At 47.3% G+C, this 19710-nt stretch overlaps 1 protein-coding gene across 1 annotated transcript in view; it reads left to right on the top strand.

Annotated features, from left to right (window-relative positions):
* TBC1D22B (TBC1 domain family member 22B) overlaps positions 1–19710 on the top strand; it is a 68562-nt gene that overhangs the window by 21956 nt on the left and 26896 nt on the right. The window contains exons 4-8 of the mRNA XM_052648008.1: positions 2433–2612; positions 3179–3249; positions 4612–4740; positions 6321–6386; positions 9991–10105. Coding sequence (XP_052503968.1) covers positions 2433–2612; positions 3179–3249; positions 4612–4740; positions 6321–6386; positions 9991–10105 — 561 coding nt within the window. The remainder of the gene's footprint in view (positions 1–2432; positions 2613–3178; positions 3250–4611; positions 4741–6320; positions 6387–9990; positions 10106–19710) is intronic.

The following is a 19710-nucleotide window of genomic DNA, read 5'->3' as shown; positions in this document are numbered from 1 at the left end:
TTAGATTGTCCACTGCATGATAAATAAGTGAGCTGGAGCCTGAGGGCCCTCAGGGGGCCTCACTGGTCAGGAGCTGTGCTTGCTCCTCCTGCCTGGGTGGCTGCCTGGCCCTGGCATCCTGGGCTTCACTTCAGACACCTCTGTGTTGCCTGCCCTTCTCTCCTTCCTTTCCCTGTGCTGGGGTCCAGAATGCTTATGGTGTGGTTGCTTCACATTTCTTTGGGCCTGGTCAGGTTGAAGTGTGTTGACAAAATGTAGTTGAAGTTGTTAGTGGCTGAATTTCAAACATGTCTGGTACCGTTCCTCTGTTTTGGGGAAGAGCCCCTAGCAGCAAGTCGTTTCTCTGCTGTTCCTCAGGAGCGGGGTGTCTGTCACAGCTCCCTGCCTGCCAGGTCTCGGTGGGGCAGGAGGAGAGCCCACTTTCTCTTCAGGAGACTGGCCGCACTAACTGGTTGAGATGATGGTGGTTTTATGAGATGCTTGGAGACACCTCAGTTCCATTGCTATGTCTGCTGCTGCTGCTAAGTCACTACAGTCGTGTCCGACTCTGTGCCACCCCATAGACGGCAGCCCACCGGGCTCCCCCATCCCTGGGATTCTCCAGGCAAGAACACAGGAGTGGGTTGCCATGTCCTTCTTTAATGCATGAAAGTGAAAAGTGAAAGTGAAGTCGCTCAGTCGTGTCTGACTCTTCGCGACCCCATGGACTGCAGCCTACCAGGCTCCTCCGTCCATGGGATTTTCCAGGCAAGAGTACTGGAGTGGGCTGCCACTGCCTTCTCATTGCTATGTCTGATGTTGCCCTAAAGCGTTTTATGGGAGTCAGTCGTTCTGAGCTGGAGGGGGAAGTGCCCTCATGCTAGTGAGAGTTAAAACAGCTGACTGTGGTAAAGGGTGAAAAGGAAGTGGGATGTCAGAGCGTGGCGCGTGTCCTGGCTCCCATTCTCGGAGAACTTCTTTTACAGTTTCAGACAAGGATGTGCTCCGGAAATGAGGCTGTAAAGCCTGGAAAATCATTCCACAGTCACTTCACATCTCTGATTTGGGCCCCAGTGACGTGCCCAGACAGGCATTCAGTGCCCACTGGCCAGGTGACCACAGCTGCTGGCTGTGGAAAGTATCTTCACATGAGACCGAGGGTCTTCAGAGGGTCCCGCTGTGAGGGAAGGCCCCACCATGGTCCCTGACGAGCTGCCCTTGTGCAGCCAGGACCACCCAGAGCACTCCCGTTACAGGGTTCCCTCCTGTGAGCGTGGTCAGCCAGTTGCTGATAACCGGAAGCGGCCTTCAGTCTCAGCTCTGTAGCGTGTGGTCTGCATTTTCTCAGCCCCATGTCGCACTAGGCATCCAGACCAAGTGCCCTGTGGCCGTTGAGTCTGTAAACCTCCTAGTGCTGGTTGATAAGGATTCCCTGTTTAGTTCTTGTGCTGACTACTTGTTAAGGCCCAAATATGTAAAGAATGTGAAACAGTCATGAAAGGATGGTCAGAATTTAAAACGGAGTTTTGTTTTGGGGAGTGAAATAAATAAGGGTTTTGGCGTCAGACAGACCCAAGATAACTCAGCTCTCCCTTGCAAATTTCTTAACCTCTCTGAGCTATAGTTCCCTCAAAATCGGGATAAATTCCTGCTGTAGCGTGTTGTAAGGGTCAAGTGAGAGGACATAGGTAACTGTGACCAGCTCAGTGCCTTAGTAAGCAGTCAGTAAATGTTAGCGCTCTCCTGCTCATTTCTGCTAGCTACCATCTTGTTCAGAAGTGTCTAGAACCAGATATAGAGTTCAGCTTGAGTCCATGTGCCTGTTATTTCAGTCATATCCCAGCAGAACTAAAAGCCGGTTCATTTTGGTGAGAAATGTCGAAGCACAGAGGACCCACCTTAGGTCAGAGCCTCTCACGTGTGAGCCCAAAACAGGTAAGAGTTGTGCGAGGAATACTGACCCTCTTAGCCCTCGAGGCAGCCAGCTGGGGCCTTGGTCTTCGGGAGAGCAGCCATCTCCTTTCTTTTCGTGATGTGCCTTTGCAGTCATTTTCTATATGCTCTGAGACGAGGAAAAGAAAGGCAAATACTGCCTTTGACTACATTTCCCCCACCCCCAAACTCACTATCAGACACCCAAGAAAAGTTCCAAGTTGGGATAAAAAGAAAGCAATAGATTTTCCCTCTGAAGTCACAAAAAATTTGTCAGATTTGCTGCAGTAGCTGGAGTCTCTGTGCAGAAGGTGCCTTGGTATGTATGATAAACACGCAGCCCTTCCCCTGAGCGAACAGAGGGCGGCTGGGTTTCCACCCACTGGCTGGCGGCCTCGCCCTGGGCAACCTGGCAGCCGCGGCTGTGGAGGAGCCCCATGCCCAGCAGTCAGGTCTAAGGTGTCTCTGGATCTGTGCTCGTCACACAGCCTGTCCTCTTTCTCTTTCAAACGACCCCTCAGGTGACTCATGCCTGAGGAACCCGCTCCACAAACAGCAGTCACTCCCTCTCCGACCCGTCATCCCGCTCGTTGCCCGCATCTCAGACCAGAACGCTTCTGGGGCGCCCCCGATGACCGTCCGGGAGAAAACCCGCCTGGAAAAGTTCCGTCAGCTTCTCTCCAGCCACAACACTGACCTGGGTGAGTACCGCAACCGCCCCCCGCCCCCCCCGCCCCACCCCCGTGAGCCCTGGGCAAGCCCGGACCTCTCGGTGACTGGATTTCTCAGAGACCCGGAAGCTACTGCTCTTTATTCTTCCTTCTTTTACTTTTCCAGCATCTCCTGATCTGGTGCCCACTGAAGTGACACGCAGGTATCACAGTTAGAAACACGTTAACTAGAAATCAGGGGCCAACTTAGGCGGGACTGGACTCCGTGGCCTGTAGAGCCTAGTGCACCAGTGGCTTCGGTCTCCTCTACCTCCATGCGATTCCTCCTGAAATCCACACCTCCTGGTCTTCCTCCTCCCTCTAACTCTAACCTCTGAGCTGACTGGATCACTGCTGCAGAGCTATTACCTTGGCTGCTCAGGGCTGTTGTTTTGGGCTTTTCACCCACGCTTGTCGGTAGCTGGCGGTGGTGGCGGCAGTGGCGATGGCGGTCATCCTCCTGAAACGCTGAGGGGCACCAGGCAGCACTGGCTGAGGCTCGTTTCAGGGCACCCACGGGAAGGACTGAGTCCAACCACACCTTCATCTTTTTGCAGATGAACTGAGGAAGTGTAGCTGGCCGGGGGTTCCCAGGGAGGTTCGGCCTGTAACCTGGAGACTCCTGTCGGTGAGTTCTGCCCCCTGGGTAGAGAAGTGCAAGCCTCACACGGCCCCGCCTGCCTGCGGTGGCTGGTCTAGGGACATCAGTCTTGCCCTGTAGACTTCTCTGGTCGGACCCGATATGGGACTGAAGTCCTGTCTCTGCATAAAGAATCACATCCTCGAGAGTTTGTTCCCACTCTTGTAGAAGAGCGTAGGTTTGTGTGGATAGTCCCGATCTTGCCTTCTGAGCACCAAGGAGGAGTACAGTGAGGCTGGGGAGCCAGCTCTCCTGTGGGCAGGTCCCACTTTCCTTGTGCTTCCCTCCTTTCTCAGTAGGAATGACTAAGGGGGTTGAAACCCACTTCCCAACTGTGAAGAGTTGATAAACGGGCCTCCCTCAGAAGCCTGCTCTCGTCCCACGCTCACTAAGTCACAGAGCCCTGTGCCAGCCGCTGTGGTAGGAACACTTTGATCTCCTGAGCCCGTAAAATCCATTCATTCATAAGGATTTATTGAGGGCAAGCTGTTTACCGGGCACGATGCCAGGTGCTGTAAGGATGCATAGAGGTGGGCCCAGCACAACTTCGGCTCGCCAGGCGCTTGCTCGCTCTGTGGACGTGTCCCTTCCCTTCCTGTGAGAGGATGACAATTGCTCCTAATCAGCCCCCACCCCCGACTCTCATAGCCGTGGAGTCACTGCCCCTGCTCCTTCTAAGAAGTCCAGATGCTATTAGAAGTAGCTGCAGTGAGAATGGAAGGGGAACAAGAGATGTCAGAATTGAGAGTGGGATCTAGACCAGGGGTGGCCCGGAGCTGGGGCCAGGAGCGAGGGGCTGCTGCCAGAAGTTCTGTGTCTGGACGTTGCAGCTGCTGGGTCACAGATTCCATTCAGCCTCCTAAGCTGGTAATTCTCAACATTACTGCGGGAAAGAATTATGTAACTAGCGCAGGCTCACACGGCATGCCACTAAGATGCGCCGTGGAGGCGGCCACCTCTCCGTGACCCTGGGAAGGATTGCATTGCACACACGCAGCCCCAGGAGTCCTGACTTGGGTCCAGTTCCCTCCCACTGACCTACATTTGCTGCTCTACTGTGCCAAGCCTGCAGCTCTGCAGTGCTCCCCAGCAGGATCCGCGCCCAGGGCTGCAGGAGTACATGACCCCGAGAAACCCGGCTGGGCTTCATCTGCCCACACGTGCGTCTCGTTGAATGAGGACAGGGCAAACCCTGGGTGGCCAGAACCAAAAAGGGATTTACCCTTGTCCTCTTGGCAGCTTTCTTTCTCTTCCTTTGAAAGTTTCAAAGCCACTGTTGAGGCTAAAATAAAAGTTCAGGATTCATCCAACCAGTGCCTGTCCCCATCTGACAAGCCGTCCTGTCTACAGGGTTATCTCCCGGCAAACACGGAGAGGAGGAAGCTGACCTTGCAGCGGAAGCGGGAGGAGTACTTTGGCTTCATCGAACAGTATTACGACTCTCGAAATGAGGAACATCACCAGGATACCTACAGGCAGGTACGTCATCACCTGCTGCCCTTTTGCCCACTAGTCGTAATCTTCAGCTGCGGCTCCTGGAAGTGCTCTCGGGGTACAGGTTTGCCAAGTCTTCAGGCTGTTGTGGTTAGGAATTAAATTTATTCCCAGAACTACCTCCTTTCTTTCTAATTCAGTAGCTCTGATTTTAGCCTTCTTTTTTTTTTGACTGTGCTACACGGCGTGTGAGATCTTAGTCCACCAACCAGGGATCAAACTCACGCAGCGGAAGCATGGAGTCCTAACCGTAAAATCGCCACGGAAGTCCCTAGACATTTTCAATAGGTAGATTTTGGGGGGGTCCCTGGTCAGGAGCAGTGCTTCTTGGACTTTAATATGCATAGAAATCACCCAGGATTTTGATAAAATTCCAACTCGGGATTATGGTAAAATGCAGATTCTTATTCAGGAGATCTGGGGTGAGCCCTTGGCTTCCAGCGAGCTCCCAGGCGATGCCAGCGCTGCTGGTCCACCGACGACCCTTGTGAATAGGGTGGTGGGACACCAGATGAAGAGTGGGTCCGCTCAGTGAGCCCACCCCTCTGGCCTGTGACAGCAGTGTGTCCTTCTGACAGCTGCAGTGCCTCTTTGGCTTGTGTGTCTGTCTGTTGGAGCGATAGTCATCAGCAGCCTTAGCCGGGAGAGCCCTGCCATCGCCCACAGTGGTCCACACCGCGGTGGAAAGGTGGAGGGTGTGAAAAGGAGCCTGATGGTTGCAGAGGGGAAGATACTGGGTGCGCGCAGCTGTCTGCAACAGGCCCCAAGAGCAGAAGTAGCTTCAGGTGCTGCTGAGACAGTCCTTAGGGTTGTTGCTGTCGTTTAGTCCCTCAGTCGTGTCCCCGACTCTTTGCGACCCCATGGACTGTAGCCCAACAGGCTCCTCCGTCTATGGGATTTTCTAGGCGAAGATACTGGAGTGAGTTGCCATCTCCTTCTCCAGGAGATCTTCCCAACCCAGGAATTGAACTTGTGTCTTCTGCATTGGCAGGCAAGTTCTTTACCCGCTGAGTCACCAGGGAAGCCTGGTGGGTTATTAGACATTGGTAAATCCCAAGGCCAAAACCAGTCATCGTGACATCTTTGGTAATAGAAACCAGAACTCTCAGTGCCAGGCATTCAACGCCAGCTCCTTCTGGTTCCCTCTCCTGGTACAGTTTTGGAGCTTTCCGAGCTCTTTTAGTTCTTACGGACTGTTGAGGATTAAGAATCTGAAAGAGGCGTACACATTTTGATCCTACCTGTTAAATTTAAGTACAGGCCCAGAGTAAAACACATGGTAGGCAACAGGGAAAAGCAGCTGGTTCTCCTAAGTTGTGAAGCCTGTTGCTGTTTGGTGTTAAGTGGTTTGTTTGGGGAGGTTTCATTACTGTTCAGTTAGCTGTTGCTGTCACGGGAATGTATTCCACATGGACAGGTAGGTTTCTAAAGCCTTCTAAAGTTCTTTCCAAAGATAAAATTTTACTCTCATTCTTACTCCCTTTGATTCCCAGATCCTAAGAAAATGACTTCTCAAAAGAACAAACTGGCATTTGTGTTTTTGGATAATGGCTTCTCTTTTTCAGATTCACATTGACATTCCAAGGACAAATCCTCTCATTCCATTGTTCCAGCAGCCACTTGTACAGGAGGTGAGAGAAGTGCTTAACGCTGTCGGCCCTCCCCCTAACCCCCACACACCTCTGCAGCACTGTCCTTGTGGGTGAGTGCTTGGCCCCATCTCCAACCTCGGGCAGGTTTATGGCTAATCATGATAGTACCTTGCGTTCGCAGATGGAGCTTTGGTTTTTCAGAGCACTTTCTTGTGGGTTCTCATTCTGTCCTCATAACAAACCTGTGGGCTGAGTAGCGCTTTTAGGGGTTAAGGGACTTGCCCAGCGTCAGAGTCCACCTGGAGACTGAATGAAGACTGGACGCTGCTAGAATTCCTAGTCCTGTGTTTGCTGTACTTGATAAAGCTGGGAGTAGTGATTTGTATGTGTGGGGGGGTGGGGGGGGGTAACGATACATAACATAAAATTTACTGTTGTAACCATTTTTAAGCGTATAGTTCGGTGGCATTAAGTACATTCATATTGTTCAGTCATCACTATCATTCATCTCTACAACACTTTTTTGTCTTCCTAAACTGAAGCTATGTACCCATGACGCAATAATTTTCCATTCCCCAGCAGCTGCCATTCTACTTCCTGTGTCTGTGAGTTTGACTATTCTAGGTACCTCAAATAAATGGGATCATACAGTAATTGTCCCTTTGTGACTGGCTTATTTCACTTAGCGTAATACCTTCGGGGTTCGTTCATGCTGTCAGAATTTCCTTCCTTTTAAAACGAACTTGTATTCCATTCTATGTATGTAAGACACTGTTGATCTGCTGTTTGTCAGCGGAAACTTGCGTTGCTTCCACCTTTTGGGTGTTGTGAGTAGTGCTGCTGTGAATGTGGGTGTGCAAGTATCCGAGTCCTTATTTTAACTTCTTTTCAGACACATACCCAGAAGTCAAATTAGTAGTGATACGTTGAGCCTTAACAGTTTAGTAGTTAGCAAAGCACATAAAAGGTTTCAGTGGGACTGTTATCTTTTGACCAAGCAAGAGGTATAAACTCCTCGAGATTAGGGATTTCCTTTACAACTTCATAGTAGCTAGGACTCTGGGTGGAAGTGCTCCTTGAATTATGTTTTCACTCATCCTCATAGTAAAGAATGTGATTTAAAATGCTCAAAATAATTTCTTTTTGACTTTAGATTATATTCACAATTCTGTTTAAATATAGATGTGTCTAATGATGGGATCCCTCGTAACTTACCAGTAGCGTAAAGAAGGTTTTGAGGGTCATGCCGTTGTTTTGCCTGTAAGAATCAGCTCAAAGGAAGGTAAAAACCCACTCAGGATATCTTTGTGTCTCCCTTTCAGTTTCCCTTGGCTCAGCCCTACTTATTCCTCATTTTAACTTGAAGATGTTCAGATCTTTCACCTGTGCATGCTTCCTTTAAATTTGGAGATAGGGCAAAGTACTTCATTTAAAAGGATTCTCCAGGCAGTGGAACCAGCATACAGAGAAAGAAACTCAAACTGCGATCTTCCCAGTTTTCCTTGAATCACCTTTCCACCTAGCAGAGTCATCATAAACAGATAAATTGCCAACCAGGGAGCAGAAAATTAAGTAACACTGAATATTGAGAGACTTGGTTTACAAACCTGAAAGATACTTGAGAATTGAGAAGAGAGAGAAATACCCACACTAGTAGCAGAGGTGTCTCGGAGGTAGAGAGCCCTGTCCCAGCCTTTTTCTGTAGTGAAGATTCCGTGGTCTCCCCAGGTCACCAGGCGTGGTGCTCTCCCATTTCCATCTCTGGCATTTCCACTTGCATGGCATGAGTATGTCTGCTTGTCCCATCCTTACTAGAGAGGGATTACTGCAGGTCTCCTGCTTCTGAATGGCTAGCTTCCCTGCCCTTACTCACCAGGGATGTGTGTATTTACGAGGAACTGATAGTTTGAAATAGAAGCGCTGATAAGTCCTTCAGAAGGGCTGACCTGGAGGAGGCGTCCAGTCAGACACAGGCCACTGGAGGTGTGAGGAGACAGAGTGGGCAGGGAACTCCTGAGAGCTTCCTGAACATGGTGGGTCTAGCTTGAGCCCTAGTTTCAAGGGAGGGAGGAGGGCATTCAAGGGAAAGAATGTCAGAGGGGCCCCATGGAATGCTGGGCCTGACTCAAATGAGGATGCCACGCCCTTCCCCTCAGCCCCAGGGAGCAGGCAGGCCCTCTAGGGGAGGCAGAGGGGCCAGCTCCTCCCAGACAGGGCGCTGCTCACACTGCCTGCTAGGACAGGGGTGTTGACGATGGGAGTGATTGTCGGCTGGCTCAGCCAGCTAGAAGGCAGACCCAGCACGGGATTTGGGCTGGGAAACATCCTTTGTTGTGTCTCTAGATTCTCCACGTTTCTCCTACACTAGCTAACCAACTCCAAAACCATACAACCGTCTCTTTCTCACTTTTCTCCGTGGGAAGTTTCTGCTCCCTCACGCCTGACCTCCGGACGCCTCTTCAGTCTGCCCGTAGAGCTGACTGATGGGGCTCCGCAGAGTACAGGTGCGGTGGAGGCCCCTGCATCTCCTGTCCCCCTGCACCTGGTCATTGTCACCTATCATCCCTCTGGTGTGGTCCAGAGACAGGAAACAGTCCAGTCAGAGCCAGTCTGAGGGATATGTTGGGCCCAGGAGCTGTGGTCAGCAGGCTGAAGCCAGGACGAGTACCAGCAGGCAGAGAGGAGACAGGAAGCCCTGAGGGTCTAGTGCAAGTGGAGAGGAGAGTCAGAGAAAGGAACTGTCGGTGGGGACTCTGTAAAGGGACCCTAAGGGTCTTTTCCTTCTCTCCAGACTAAGCCTCTGGCCTCTTGTGGCTAATATACGTAACCCCAGAGGCTTTCCCAGCTGTAGGATTTGGTTCATTTGACTTCCTATCCCCAGCAGACGTCCGAGTTGCATCCTGATGTGTGAGATGACTTCCTGAATGTATTGTCTGTCACTGGTTCCTCGTCAGGCTGAGTAAATCCAGATCTAGATCTCGTTCCATCTCAGCAGGGAGACAGAAGAGGGTGGTAGAGAAGAGATTTCCTCTCTGTGTACTGTAATGAGCAAAAGAGATTTGGAAAATGTTTCAGAACTTGGATATTCCAATATCTTGCTCCTGGAAATAGAGAAATAGCATTTATAAATGAGCACAGTGGCCTGAATTAATGACATCCATAGCAACCCTTTCCCCAAGCCACCCATGTCACTCTCCTTTCTGTTTCCCAGATTTATATCACGATGACTAGATACTAGAAAGAGAAGTAAAGGGCAAGAAGTACCTGTTGTTGTGGTGGTGTTTTTTAGTTGCTAAGTCATGTCCGACTCTTTAGCAACCCCATGGACTATAGCCTCGCAGGCTCCTCTGTCCATGGGATTTCCCAGGCAAGAATACTGCAGTGGGTTGCCATTCCCTTCTCCAGGGATCGAACCTGCATCTCCTGCATTGGCGTTTGGATTCTTTACCAATCCTTGTTTAAAAGCAATTTGTATCTTAGAAACTTTCTGTATTTACAGACTTCCTTTGTCCCACAGTAATTTTTAAATTTTTCCTACAAATTCTGCGGCAGTGCTGAGTTAAACTGTGAGGGAGGTAAACGGAGGGAGGGAGAGTATCCCTATGATTTAACGTCATGACATCTTTCTTTCTCATTTTCCTAGATCTTCGAAAGAATTCTATTTATTTGGGCCATCCGACACCCTGCCAGTGGGTATGTCCAGGGAATTAATGACCTGGTCACTCCGTTCTTTGTCGTCTTCCTCTCAGAATATGTGGGTAAGAAGCATGAGTACCAAGTTGAACAAGCTATTGCTCTTTTGTTATCTGTGGTCTATTTGTTTTTCCCAAGAGTGCAGCCAGTGGGCACATCTTGCTAAAAAAAGAGGTAGTGGCTTTAGAATACACAGTTGAACCTGTTTTAACAGCAACAGCAGCCTGGAATTTATCTCCCGAGATGGTCACAGATCTCACCTAAAAGACCTGCTTTGCCACAAGAATGGCCAAGTTGACATATTTCTGTTCCACCATAAACAGATGGTTTGATGCTTTATCTGAGGTTCTTTTAGGATTATTTTGAACTTGGCTGTAACACAGGCCTTCATCTGTGAATGCTGGAATTTCAGATTATACATCAGGCCTCCATGCTTTACTTCTCATGCCGTATGTTAGAGCAGGGTATGGGCCTGCAGAGGAGGCAGGGTGGTGCCAGGTTCCAGCTTATGTGGGCGGTGATGAAATGGGCCAGGGAGAGCTCCAGGACCTCGGTTTCTCCCACTTCCTTCTTCGCCCCTTACCTCACTGTGTTCTTGTCACTTTTTTTTTTTTTTTTTTTTAAGGAAGATAGTTCTTTTTAAAAGTTCATTCATTTATGGCTGCACTGGGTCTGCATTGCTGCTTGTGAGCTTTCTCTAGTTGCAGCAAGTGGGGGCTACTGTCCAGTTGCAATGCACAGGCTTCTCATTTCAGAAGCTTGTATTGTTGTAGAGCACGGGCTCTTGAGCACTAGGGGCTTCAGTAGTTGTGGCGTCAGCATGCGGCTCGTGGGCTCTAGAGCGCAGGCTCAGTAGTTGTGGCACATGGGCTGAGTTGCCCCATGGCACATGGAATCTTCCTGGACCAGGAATCAAATGTATGTCCCCTGCAGTGGCAGGTAGATTCTTAACTGCTGGACCATCAAGGAAGTCCCCAGCAGTTAGGTTTTCTTACAGTGCCAGCCACACTACTCCAGCCAGGCCTGAATCAGGCAGTCTCAAAAGGCATTGAGGATTCTCCACTTCTCCTATCGGGTCCCTTAATCTCTTGTTGTTTTGCAGAGAGTTTTCACTTTTGTCTCAGGTTTAAAGGATTTGTTAACAAAAGAAGCCACGTGTTATATTCAAATAAACAATATCAGTATTTATTAGGTTTCCCTGGTAGCTCAGCTGGTAAAGCATCCCCCTGCAATGCTGGAGACCCCAGTTTGATTCCTGGGTCGGGAAGATCCCCTGGAGAAGGGTTAGGCTACCTACACCAGTATTCTTGGACTTCCCTGGTGGTTCAGCTGGTAAAGAATCCACCTGCAATGAGGGAGGCCTGGGTTCAATCCCTGGGTTGGGAAGATACCCTGGAGAAGGGAATGGTTACCCACTCCAGTATTCTGGCCTGGAGAATTCCATGAACTGTATAGTCCATGGGGTCGCAAAGAGTCAGACACGACTGAGTGCTTTTCACTTTCAATATTTGTTAGAGAATTATGTCACTTACTTTCAATATTCTAACATTAAAAGAGAAATAGAAACAGCAGAGGATACATCATCAAATTGGGTTTTGACCAACATCCATAAACTCAAACAGCCCTGGAAGTCCTGTGTCACAGCACATCTGGAGTCCCAGTTGGGCAAAGGTCCAGGCAGCATATCCCCTCCACAGTGAGACTTCAAGAATTGCAATTTGGGGTTCCGCTTGTAATCCCAGGATGGAAACTGATGTCATCATCAATCTGTGAGCAAATTGCAGCTCTTATTTCATTTTAATGCTGTTTGTTTTGTCATGTAAAACTTGGAATGTCATTAAGCCTGGGGCTTGGTTGGCCAGGCCCCTTCCAGGGGCTCAACAGTCTCAAAATTCAGCCCCTATCTTATCTGTGGTGCTGCCAGGCTTGCACTCACAGCAAGCAGTCAGGGCAGTGTCCAGGCAGGATAGACGCAAGGTCAGAGGCCTGCTCTGCTTTGTCTCTGAAGCCAAACAAGACTGTTTAATTTCCCTAACACTTGTGCTTTGAGATTCACAGGAAAACCCATCTGTCGTATGGCCTGATGTTTTTGTTCTCTTAGTCGGTCAAAGAGAAGTTCATGTGGGAATCAGAACGTGGGAAAGGATTTTAGGAAACTATCCGTCTCCTCTGCCCCTTTTCTTGCCTCATTAGTGGCAGGGCTGGGACTAGAACCCTTCTCTTCAGGCCCTGGGGCTGGTAGGTAATAAGATGATGCCATCGCAGGGGGTAGGTCAGTCATGAGAAGGGGGCTGGCGTGGAGCCCCTTGGAGTGGGGGGCACGAGAGATGTCTCTCTTGATCCTTCCCTTGCAGGTTTTCCGGTGGGACCAAAGGGATGGTGTTTTGGTCTTTCATGAGGCAGCTTTTTTTTTTTTAATGACTCGAAAAGGAAGGCAACCAAATAATATCATTCCTCGTTCCCCTTAAGTGACAGCAACCAGGGCAGAACTGGGAGTAAGGGTGGAAAGTCACACTCTTGTCCGCGCTGTCAAGTGACCCTAAGCAAAAGCATATAAATAAAGCTTTCGCTGGAGAACGTTTATTTTCCCCTCTTATCAATTGACCAGTTTTTGCAAGTGCCTTCATTCTGTGTGTTTAACTTAATTATAAAGAGCAGTGCAGCTGATGCTTTGGGATTTGATTCTTGCAGGAGTTCTTTTCTGAAATGGTATTAAAGGATGCGCCTTGTTGTTTAGTTGCTAAGTCGTGTCCGGACTCCTTTGTGACCCCATGGATTGTAGCTCACCAGGCTCTTCTGTCCATGGGATTTTCTACTGGAGTGGGTTGCCATTTCCTTCTCCAGGGGATCTCCCCGACCCAGGGATTGAACCCAGGTCTCCTGCATTGGCGGATGGAGTCTTCACCGCTGAACCACCAGGGGAGCCCAAGGATGAGCCCAGGAAGATATTGTTAATCCATTAATTAATCTACATTTGAGGTCTAGATGCTGGCGTGCAGCACTGCCAGTTGTTGTGCCAGGTTAGGAAATCCTCAGCAGCTGCGGTTCTAGTTGGCTGTTAATGATCTTGTGAACTGTCCTTTGCCTTTCGTCCCCGATTTTCCTCCACCTTCTGTAGGCACCCATCCCATTACTACCCTAACGCCGTCAGCCCCACCGTGCGCTGTGCCTTTCTCTGATCCATAGGACTGCATTCTGATCTGGGTGTTTGGTTTGTCAGCCCCACCTGCTGACCGTTGCTCGCCCGCAGCATTTACACAGCAAAGTGTGGGCTTCTCCACCCCTCCTCAGCAAGGAGGCCTTTCTGAGTAAGGCTGCAGTCAGCCTCACCTCTGCAGCAGCCTTCAGATGGGTCTTTGGTACCTCCTCTCAGAGCTAGGAAAGCATTTCCTAGTTAGGCCCATTCATGTTTTACGAAAGTTTTAATTATGTTACATTTCTAAACATATGTAAAAGTAGAAAAAAATAATACCATAAATCCTCATACACTTGCCACCCAACTTCACACCTCTGTCAATTCTTCACTCGCTCATCTTTGTGAGTAAGCAGATCTCAGTGTCTAGCAATGTATAATTTCATCCATAAATATTTCCATATGTGTCACTTGAAGATCATGATTAAAGAAACTCACAGCCATAATGTAATTATTATATCTAAGAAGTTATAATAGTTCCTTAATATAGTCTGATATACAGCAGTATTCAAATTTTCTTGATTCCCATAAATATATTTAACATTTTGTTTGAATCAAGCTTCAGATCAGGTCCATACACTCTATTGGTTTGTTGATAGGTCTCTTAAGTCTCAATCTGTCAGTTCCCATCCATCTTTCTTATTTTGCCAGTTTTCAAACTGGGACTTTGCCATGCCAACCAGTAATATTACCATAATTTTTAAAACACTTTACCATTTGCCAAGTACTTTGACCTGATTTCCTTTCGTAGCCCCCAGTATCTCTTTAAAGTAGATATATGAACCCATTTTACAAGTGAGAAACCGAAGACTCAGAGATTCAATGAGCTTCCCGAACTCAAACCTCCATCTTTTGACCTGAATGCTTGTGCTCTCTGGGCTTCCCTTGAGGCTCAGCGGTAAAGAATCTGCCTGCAACGCTGGAGACGTGGGTTCCATCCCTGGGTTGAGAAGATCCCCTGGAGAAGGGAAAGGCTAGCCACTCTAGTATTCTGGCCTGGAGAATTCCATGGACTCTATAGTCTGTGGGGTTGCAGGGTCAGATACAACTGAGCGACTTTCACTTTCGCTTGTGTTCTTTATATGACTTGGTGGTATCGCAGTTTAGATGCATCTTCTCCATTCTCTGCTGCACAGCATGTGGCACATTTCTTGTTACTCCTTGCCTCAAACAAAAAAACAAAATAAGCAAAAAATTACAGTAGAAGTACTTGCTTGTTTAAAAAACAAGATCAAAACAATAAAGAAGTGTTATTACCTCACCCCTACCCTCCACCACAAGAGATAACACCCTTTGATGTGTATTTTTCCAACCCTTTTCCTGTGTGAGAACAGACCTGCGTATGTTATTTTTCTTCGTTTTGCCCAGAAAAATAGAATCAGACTATCCATACTTTTCTCAATCTTTCTTGCTTTCACTCACAAGTATCTGGCCAGCTTTCCAGGTTCAGACATACAGGTCTGCATCGTCATTTTCAGCAATTCCATCTGTTTTCATTTAGCTTTACTATAATGTAGTGAACAGTTCTTTTATAGTAGGGCATTTAAATGGTCTATAATTTTTAGCCATTACAGATAACATTTTAATGACTATCCTTATGCATATTTTCTTATACCTTTGTCTTGAAATACATGATTTTCTGAAAGAGCGTCCATAGAAGTGAAGCTGCTAGTCCTAAAAGCATGCCAAATAGACACCACTAACTTACACTGCAGAGAGCTTTATGGCAGTTTGTGCTCCAGCCACTAATGCTTAGGTGCACTTTTCTCCACATCCTTGTTAGCAAGTCTAATTGTGTTTCACCAGTCTGGCAGACAAACCGCGGTTTGTTTTTTTTATTGCCACTTACTCGTCAGCGAGGTGGTTTATCTTTTCTTTTGTGTATTAGCATTTGTTTCTTTTGTCATCTGCTTGTTCAGATATTTACACTTTTTTTTTTCCTTCTGTTGTACTGTTGGTCTTGTTTTTTAAGAGCTTTATGTGGATTTGATATACTTATTTTTCATCTGTTATGTGTTGCTAGCGTTCAACCTTTCTTGACACACCCACTCCGTGAAAATTCTTTATGGTTCAACCTAGTATTTTTTCTCTCCCAGATCATCATTTATCTTTTCAACTTTTATTATGTCTCCTTATATAGCTCTTCCTAATTTTTATGTAGTCAAATCTGTCCATTCAACAGGTGTTTATCGAGCTCCTACTCTATGCCAGAGGATAGAGTGAATGAGGTAACAGGTGTGGGCCCTGCCCCCTTGTGGAGCACCCCGTCTAGTGGGGAGTTGAGGGGTTCACAAAGGAGTAAGTCATTGCCAAGCATGGCAGAAAGGAAACACCTCCTCCTCTGTGGTTTCTAGATTTGGTGTGTTGCTTAGGAAGTTTTACCTTCCCCACCTCAATGCTATAAAGATACTCTTTCATGTTTTCTTTTAGTACTCTTGTGGCTCTGATGTTACATTTAGATTTTTAAATTCTATTCGTAAAATTTATTTTCTTTTACAGTGGGGTTGATGTTTAAAGTTAGTATTCCAACTGGATACTTTGTTATTTATCACTGTTTATATATAGTACATACTTTCTTCACTGGTGTGACATCTCTCTTCATAATATCATATCAGTTCAGTTCAGTTCAGTCGCTCAGTCGTGTCCGACTCTTTGCAACCCCATGAATCGCAGCACGCCAGGCCTCCCTGTCCATCACCATCTCCCGGAGTTCACTCAGACTCACATCCATCGAGTCCGTGATGCCACCCAGCCATCTCATCCTCTGTCGTCCCGTTCTCCTCCTGCCCCCAATCCCTCCCAGCATCAGAGTCTTTTCCAATGAGTCAACTCTTCGCATGAGGTGGCCAAAGTACTGGAGCTTCAGCTTTAGCATCATTCCTTCCAAAGAAATCCCAGGGTTGATCTCCTTCAGAATGGACTGGTTGGCTCTCCTTGTAGTCCAAGGGACTCTCAAGAGTCTTATCCAACACCACAGTTCAAAAGCATCAGTTCTTCGGCGCTCAGCCTTCTTCACAGTCCAACTCTCACATCCATACATGACCACAGGAAAAACCATGGCCTTGACTAGACGGACATTAGTTGGCAAAGTAATGTCTATGCTTTTGAATATGCTGTCTAGGTTGGTCATAACTTTTCTTTCAAGGAGTAAGCGTCTTTTAATTTTTATGGCTGCAGTCACCATCTGCAGTGATTTTGGAGCCCCAAAAAATAAAGTCTGACACTGTTTCCCCATCTATTTCCCATGAAGTGATGGGACTGGATGCCATGATCTTCATTTTCTGAATGTTGAGCTTTAAGCCAACTTTTTCACTCTCCTCTTTCACTTTCATCAAGAGGCTGTCCCATGGAATTTTTCAGGCAAGAATATCAGAGTGGGTTGCAATTTCCTACTCAAGGGGATCTTCCTGACTCAGGGATTGAACCTGAATCTCTTGAGTCTCCTGCTTTGGCAGGCAGATTGTTTACTACTGAGCCATCTGGGAAGATGCATAGAAATGGAGATAAATGGAATAGAAATAAGCAAAACCATGTAAATTTACATTAATGGAAATAAATTTCCATTTATCAGAGATTCAGATTCAATCCCTGAGTCAGGAAGATCCCCTGGAGTAGGAAACTGCAACCCACTCCGATATTCTTGCCTGAAAAATTCCATGGACAGATGACAAGCTGCAGTCCATGGGGTCACAAAGAGTCAGACATGACTGAGTGTGCGCGCATGCACGCGCGCGCGCACACACACACACACACACACACTATGCATGTACCACACAACTTGGATCTTTGAGCTTTAGAGGGTGTTTTATTATTGTTTCAGGGCTAGTCTCTTTCATCATCGTTTTTAAAAAATTGTCTTGACTCTTCTTCCTGATGAACTTGCCAAGTTCAGGAAATAGGGAACCTACCTACTTCAGGAAGTAAGAATTTTTATTGGAGGTGCAAAAATTTTACAAATTAGTTTTGTGGGGTTTTTTTTTTTTGATAGCAGCTTACTGAGATGTCATTCATATATCATATAATTCACCCATTTAACATGTACAATTCAATAATTTTTAGTATATTTATAGAGTTGTATAACCATCACCACAGTCAATTTTAGAATATTTTCATCAACCCCCAAAGAAACTCTGTACCCTATATCCATCAGTACCAAGCCCCCCGACCCCTTCTTCTACTGCTGCTGCTGCTAAGTCACTTCAGCCGTGTCCGACTCTGTGTGACCCCGTAGATGGCAGCCCACCAGGCTCCCCCGTCCCTGGGATTCTCCAGGCAAGAACACTGGAGTGGGTTGCCACTTCCTTCTCCAGTGGATGAAAGTGAAAAGTGAAAGTGAAGTTGCTTGGTCGTGTCCGCCTCCTAGCAACCCCATGGACTGCAGCCCACCAGGATCCTCCATCCATGGGATTTTCCAGGCAAGAGTACTGGAGTGGGGTGCCATTGCCTTCTCCGCCCTCTTCTCCTACCCGCTCTTAACTTTCTGTCTCTATGGATTTGCCTTTTCTGGACATTTCATACAAATGGAATCCTATGATATGTGATCTTTTATGTCTAGTTTCTCTCATTTAGCTTGCTCTTGAGATTCATCCAGGTTGTAGCCGTGTCAGTGCTTCACTCCTTTTTTATGGTCAAATAAGTATCCCATTGTATGAACATACCACATTTTATTTATCGGTTCATCAGTTGCTGGATATAAATTAAGCTTCAAAGAAACAAGGCATACAGACTTCTCTCTAGCCTCAAGGCCTTTCCTGAACACAGACTCAACATTGTTTGTGGCCTCCAAGAACAGTTCTCTTGTCTGAGTAATAATGCTGCTTTTCTCCCTTTCTCTAAGAGTGCCGTATCCTAGGAAGGCCGCTGCTGTGAGAGGAGTTTTGTTAGGACTGTCCCTACTACGGGAGGCCTCCGGATCCTTCACCCAGGGAACAGGCCAGGCAGGTGTCCCCAGGCAGCCTCGCCCACCGCCTCATCTCCCTGAGCCATAGCGCAGAGGATGTGCCCTAGTAGAGCCGTGGGACCCACAGGACCTTGTTTGGCCTCTCTCCCATCTCCTCCACTATCTGTTCTCTATTACTTAAAAAAAAAACATTTTTTAAAAATATGTATTTATTTATTTTTTGCTGCATCGGGCTCTAGAGCACACAGGCTCCATAATTGAGGCGCACGGGCTTAGTTGCCCGTGACACATGGAATCTTAGTTCCCTGACCAGGGATCACCCTCATCCCCTGCGCTGAAAGGCAGATTTTTAACCACTGGACCACAAGGGAAGGCCCTATTCTCCATCGCTTTTATAAAGTAGCACCTGAGCTTGCTTCATGCCTCGTGTCCTGTTTGTTGTAAAATCTCGGAAAATGGGGAGATCCGGTGACTCCCCACTGTTGAGAGAATTTTTCTGTATCTAACTTGGTACTCTGTACCTAACTCAGTTCCTGCCTTTTTTTTTTTCCGCTGAAACCCGCAGCTCACATTGAAGTGGGTCCTCTGTGGATAAACCAGCTGTGTCTGGGTCCAGCAGTGACAGTGCTGGAGGGTCACCCTTGGGGAAATACAGTCTCCTGACTGTGACCCCTGAGACAGTGAAATACCTCCAGACTCTCCAAAACCCTTTCAGACTTAGATGGCACTATTGATCTAATTCAGAACATAATGTAATTTATAATATAGTCATCACCAAAATAAGCTGCATAACAGCAACTGTGTGAGTGATGTGAATGAGGAGTTGTCTGGAAGAGAGGGACCCATGACATGTCCTGTTTTCAAAAGAAGAGCGATGCCTGGTGATTTCTTTCATTGCAAAATGGAACACTAACAAATAACTCTCCCCCTTCTCCTCTGCATGAAGTAGTACAGCAGGATTTTCATTTCAGGTTTTACTAAGAAGCGCAGTAGCAATTGAAGTCCCAGAAGGGAAGTCTTAAAATCTCTGACTCATGTTCCCTGCATGACATTTATGCTCAGATATGTCACAGGTAACGCTCGAAACCCTTCAAGCCAGTCTTCAGCAGTACGTGAACTGAGGACTTCCAGATGTACAAGCTGGATTTAGAAAATGCAGAGGAACCAGAGATCACATTGCCAGCATCTATTGGAACATAGAAAAAGCAAGGGAATTCCAAATAAACATTTGCTTCATTGCCTATACTAAACCCTTTGACTATGTGGATCACAGAAAAATGTGGAAATCTTAAAGAGATGGAAATACCAGACCACCTTACCTGTCTCCTGAGAAACTTGTATTCAGGTCAAGAAGCAGCAGTTAGAACCAGACATGGATCGGCAGAGTGGTTCAAAATTGAGAAAGGAGTACAACTAGGCTATATATTATCACCCTGCTTATTTAACTTCTATGCAGAATATATCATGCAAAATGCTGGGCTGGAAGACTCACAACCTAGAATCAAGATTACTGGGAGAGAGATCAGTAACCTCAGATGTGCAGATGATACCACCCTAATGGCAGAAAGCAAAGAGGA

The sequence above is a fragment of the Budorcas taxicolor genome, chromosome 11 (assembly GCF_023091745.1).
Source record: "Budorcas taxicolor isolate Tak-1 chromosome 11, Takin1.1, whole genome shotgun sequence".
In the NCBI taxonomy this organism is placed as follows: Eukaryota; Metazoa; Chordata; class Mammalia; order Artiodactyla; family Bovidae; genus Budorcas; species Budorcas taxicolor.
This window is presented reverse-complemented; position numbering and strand designations above follow the sequence as displayed.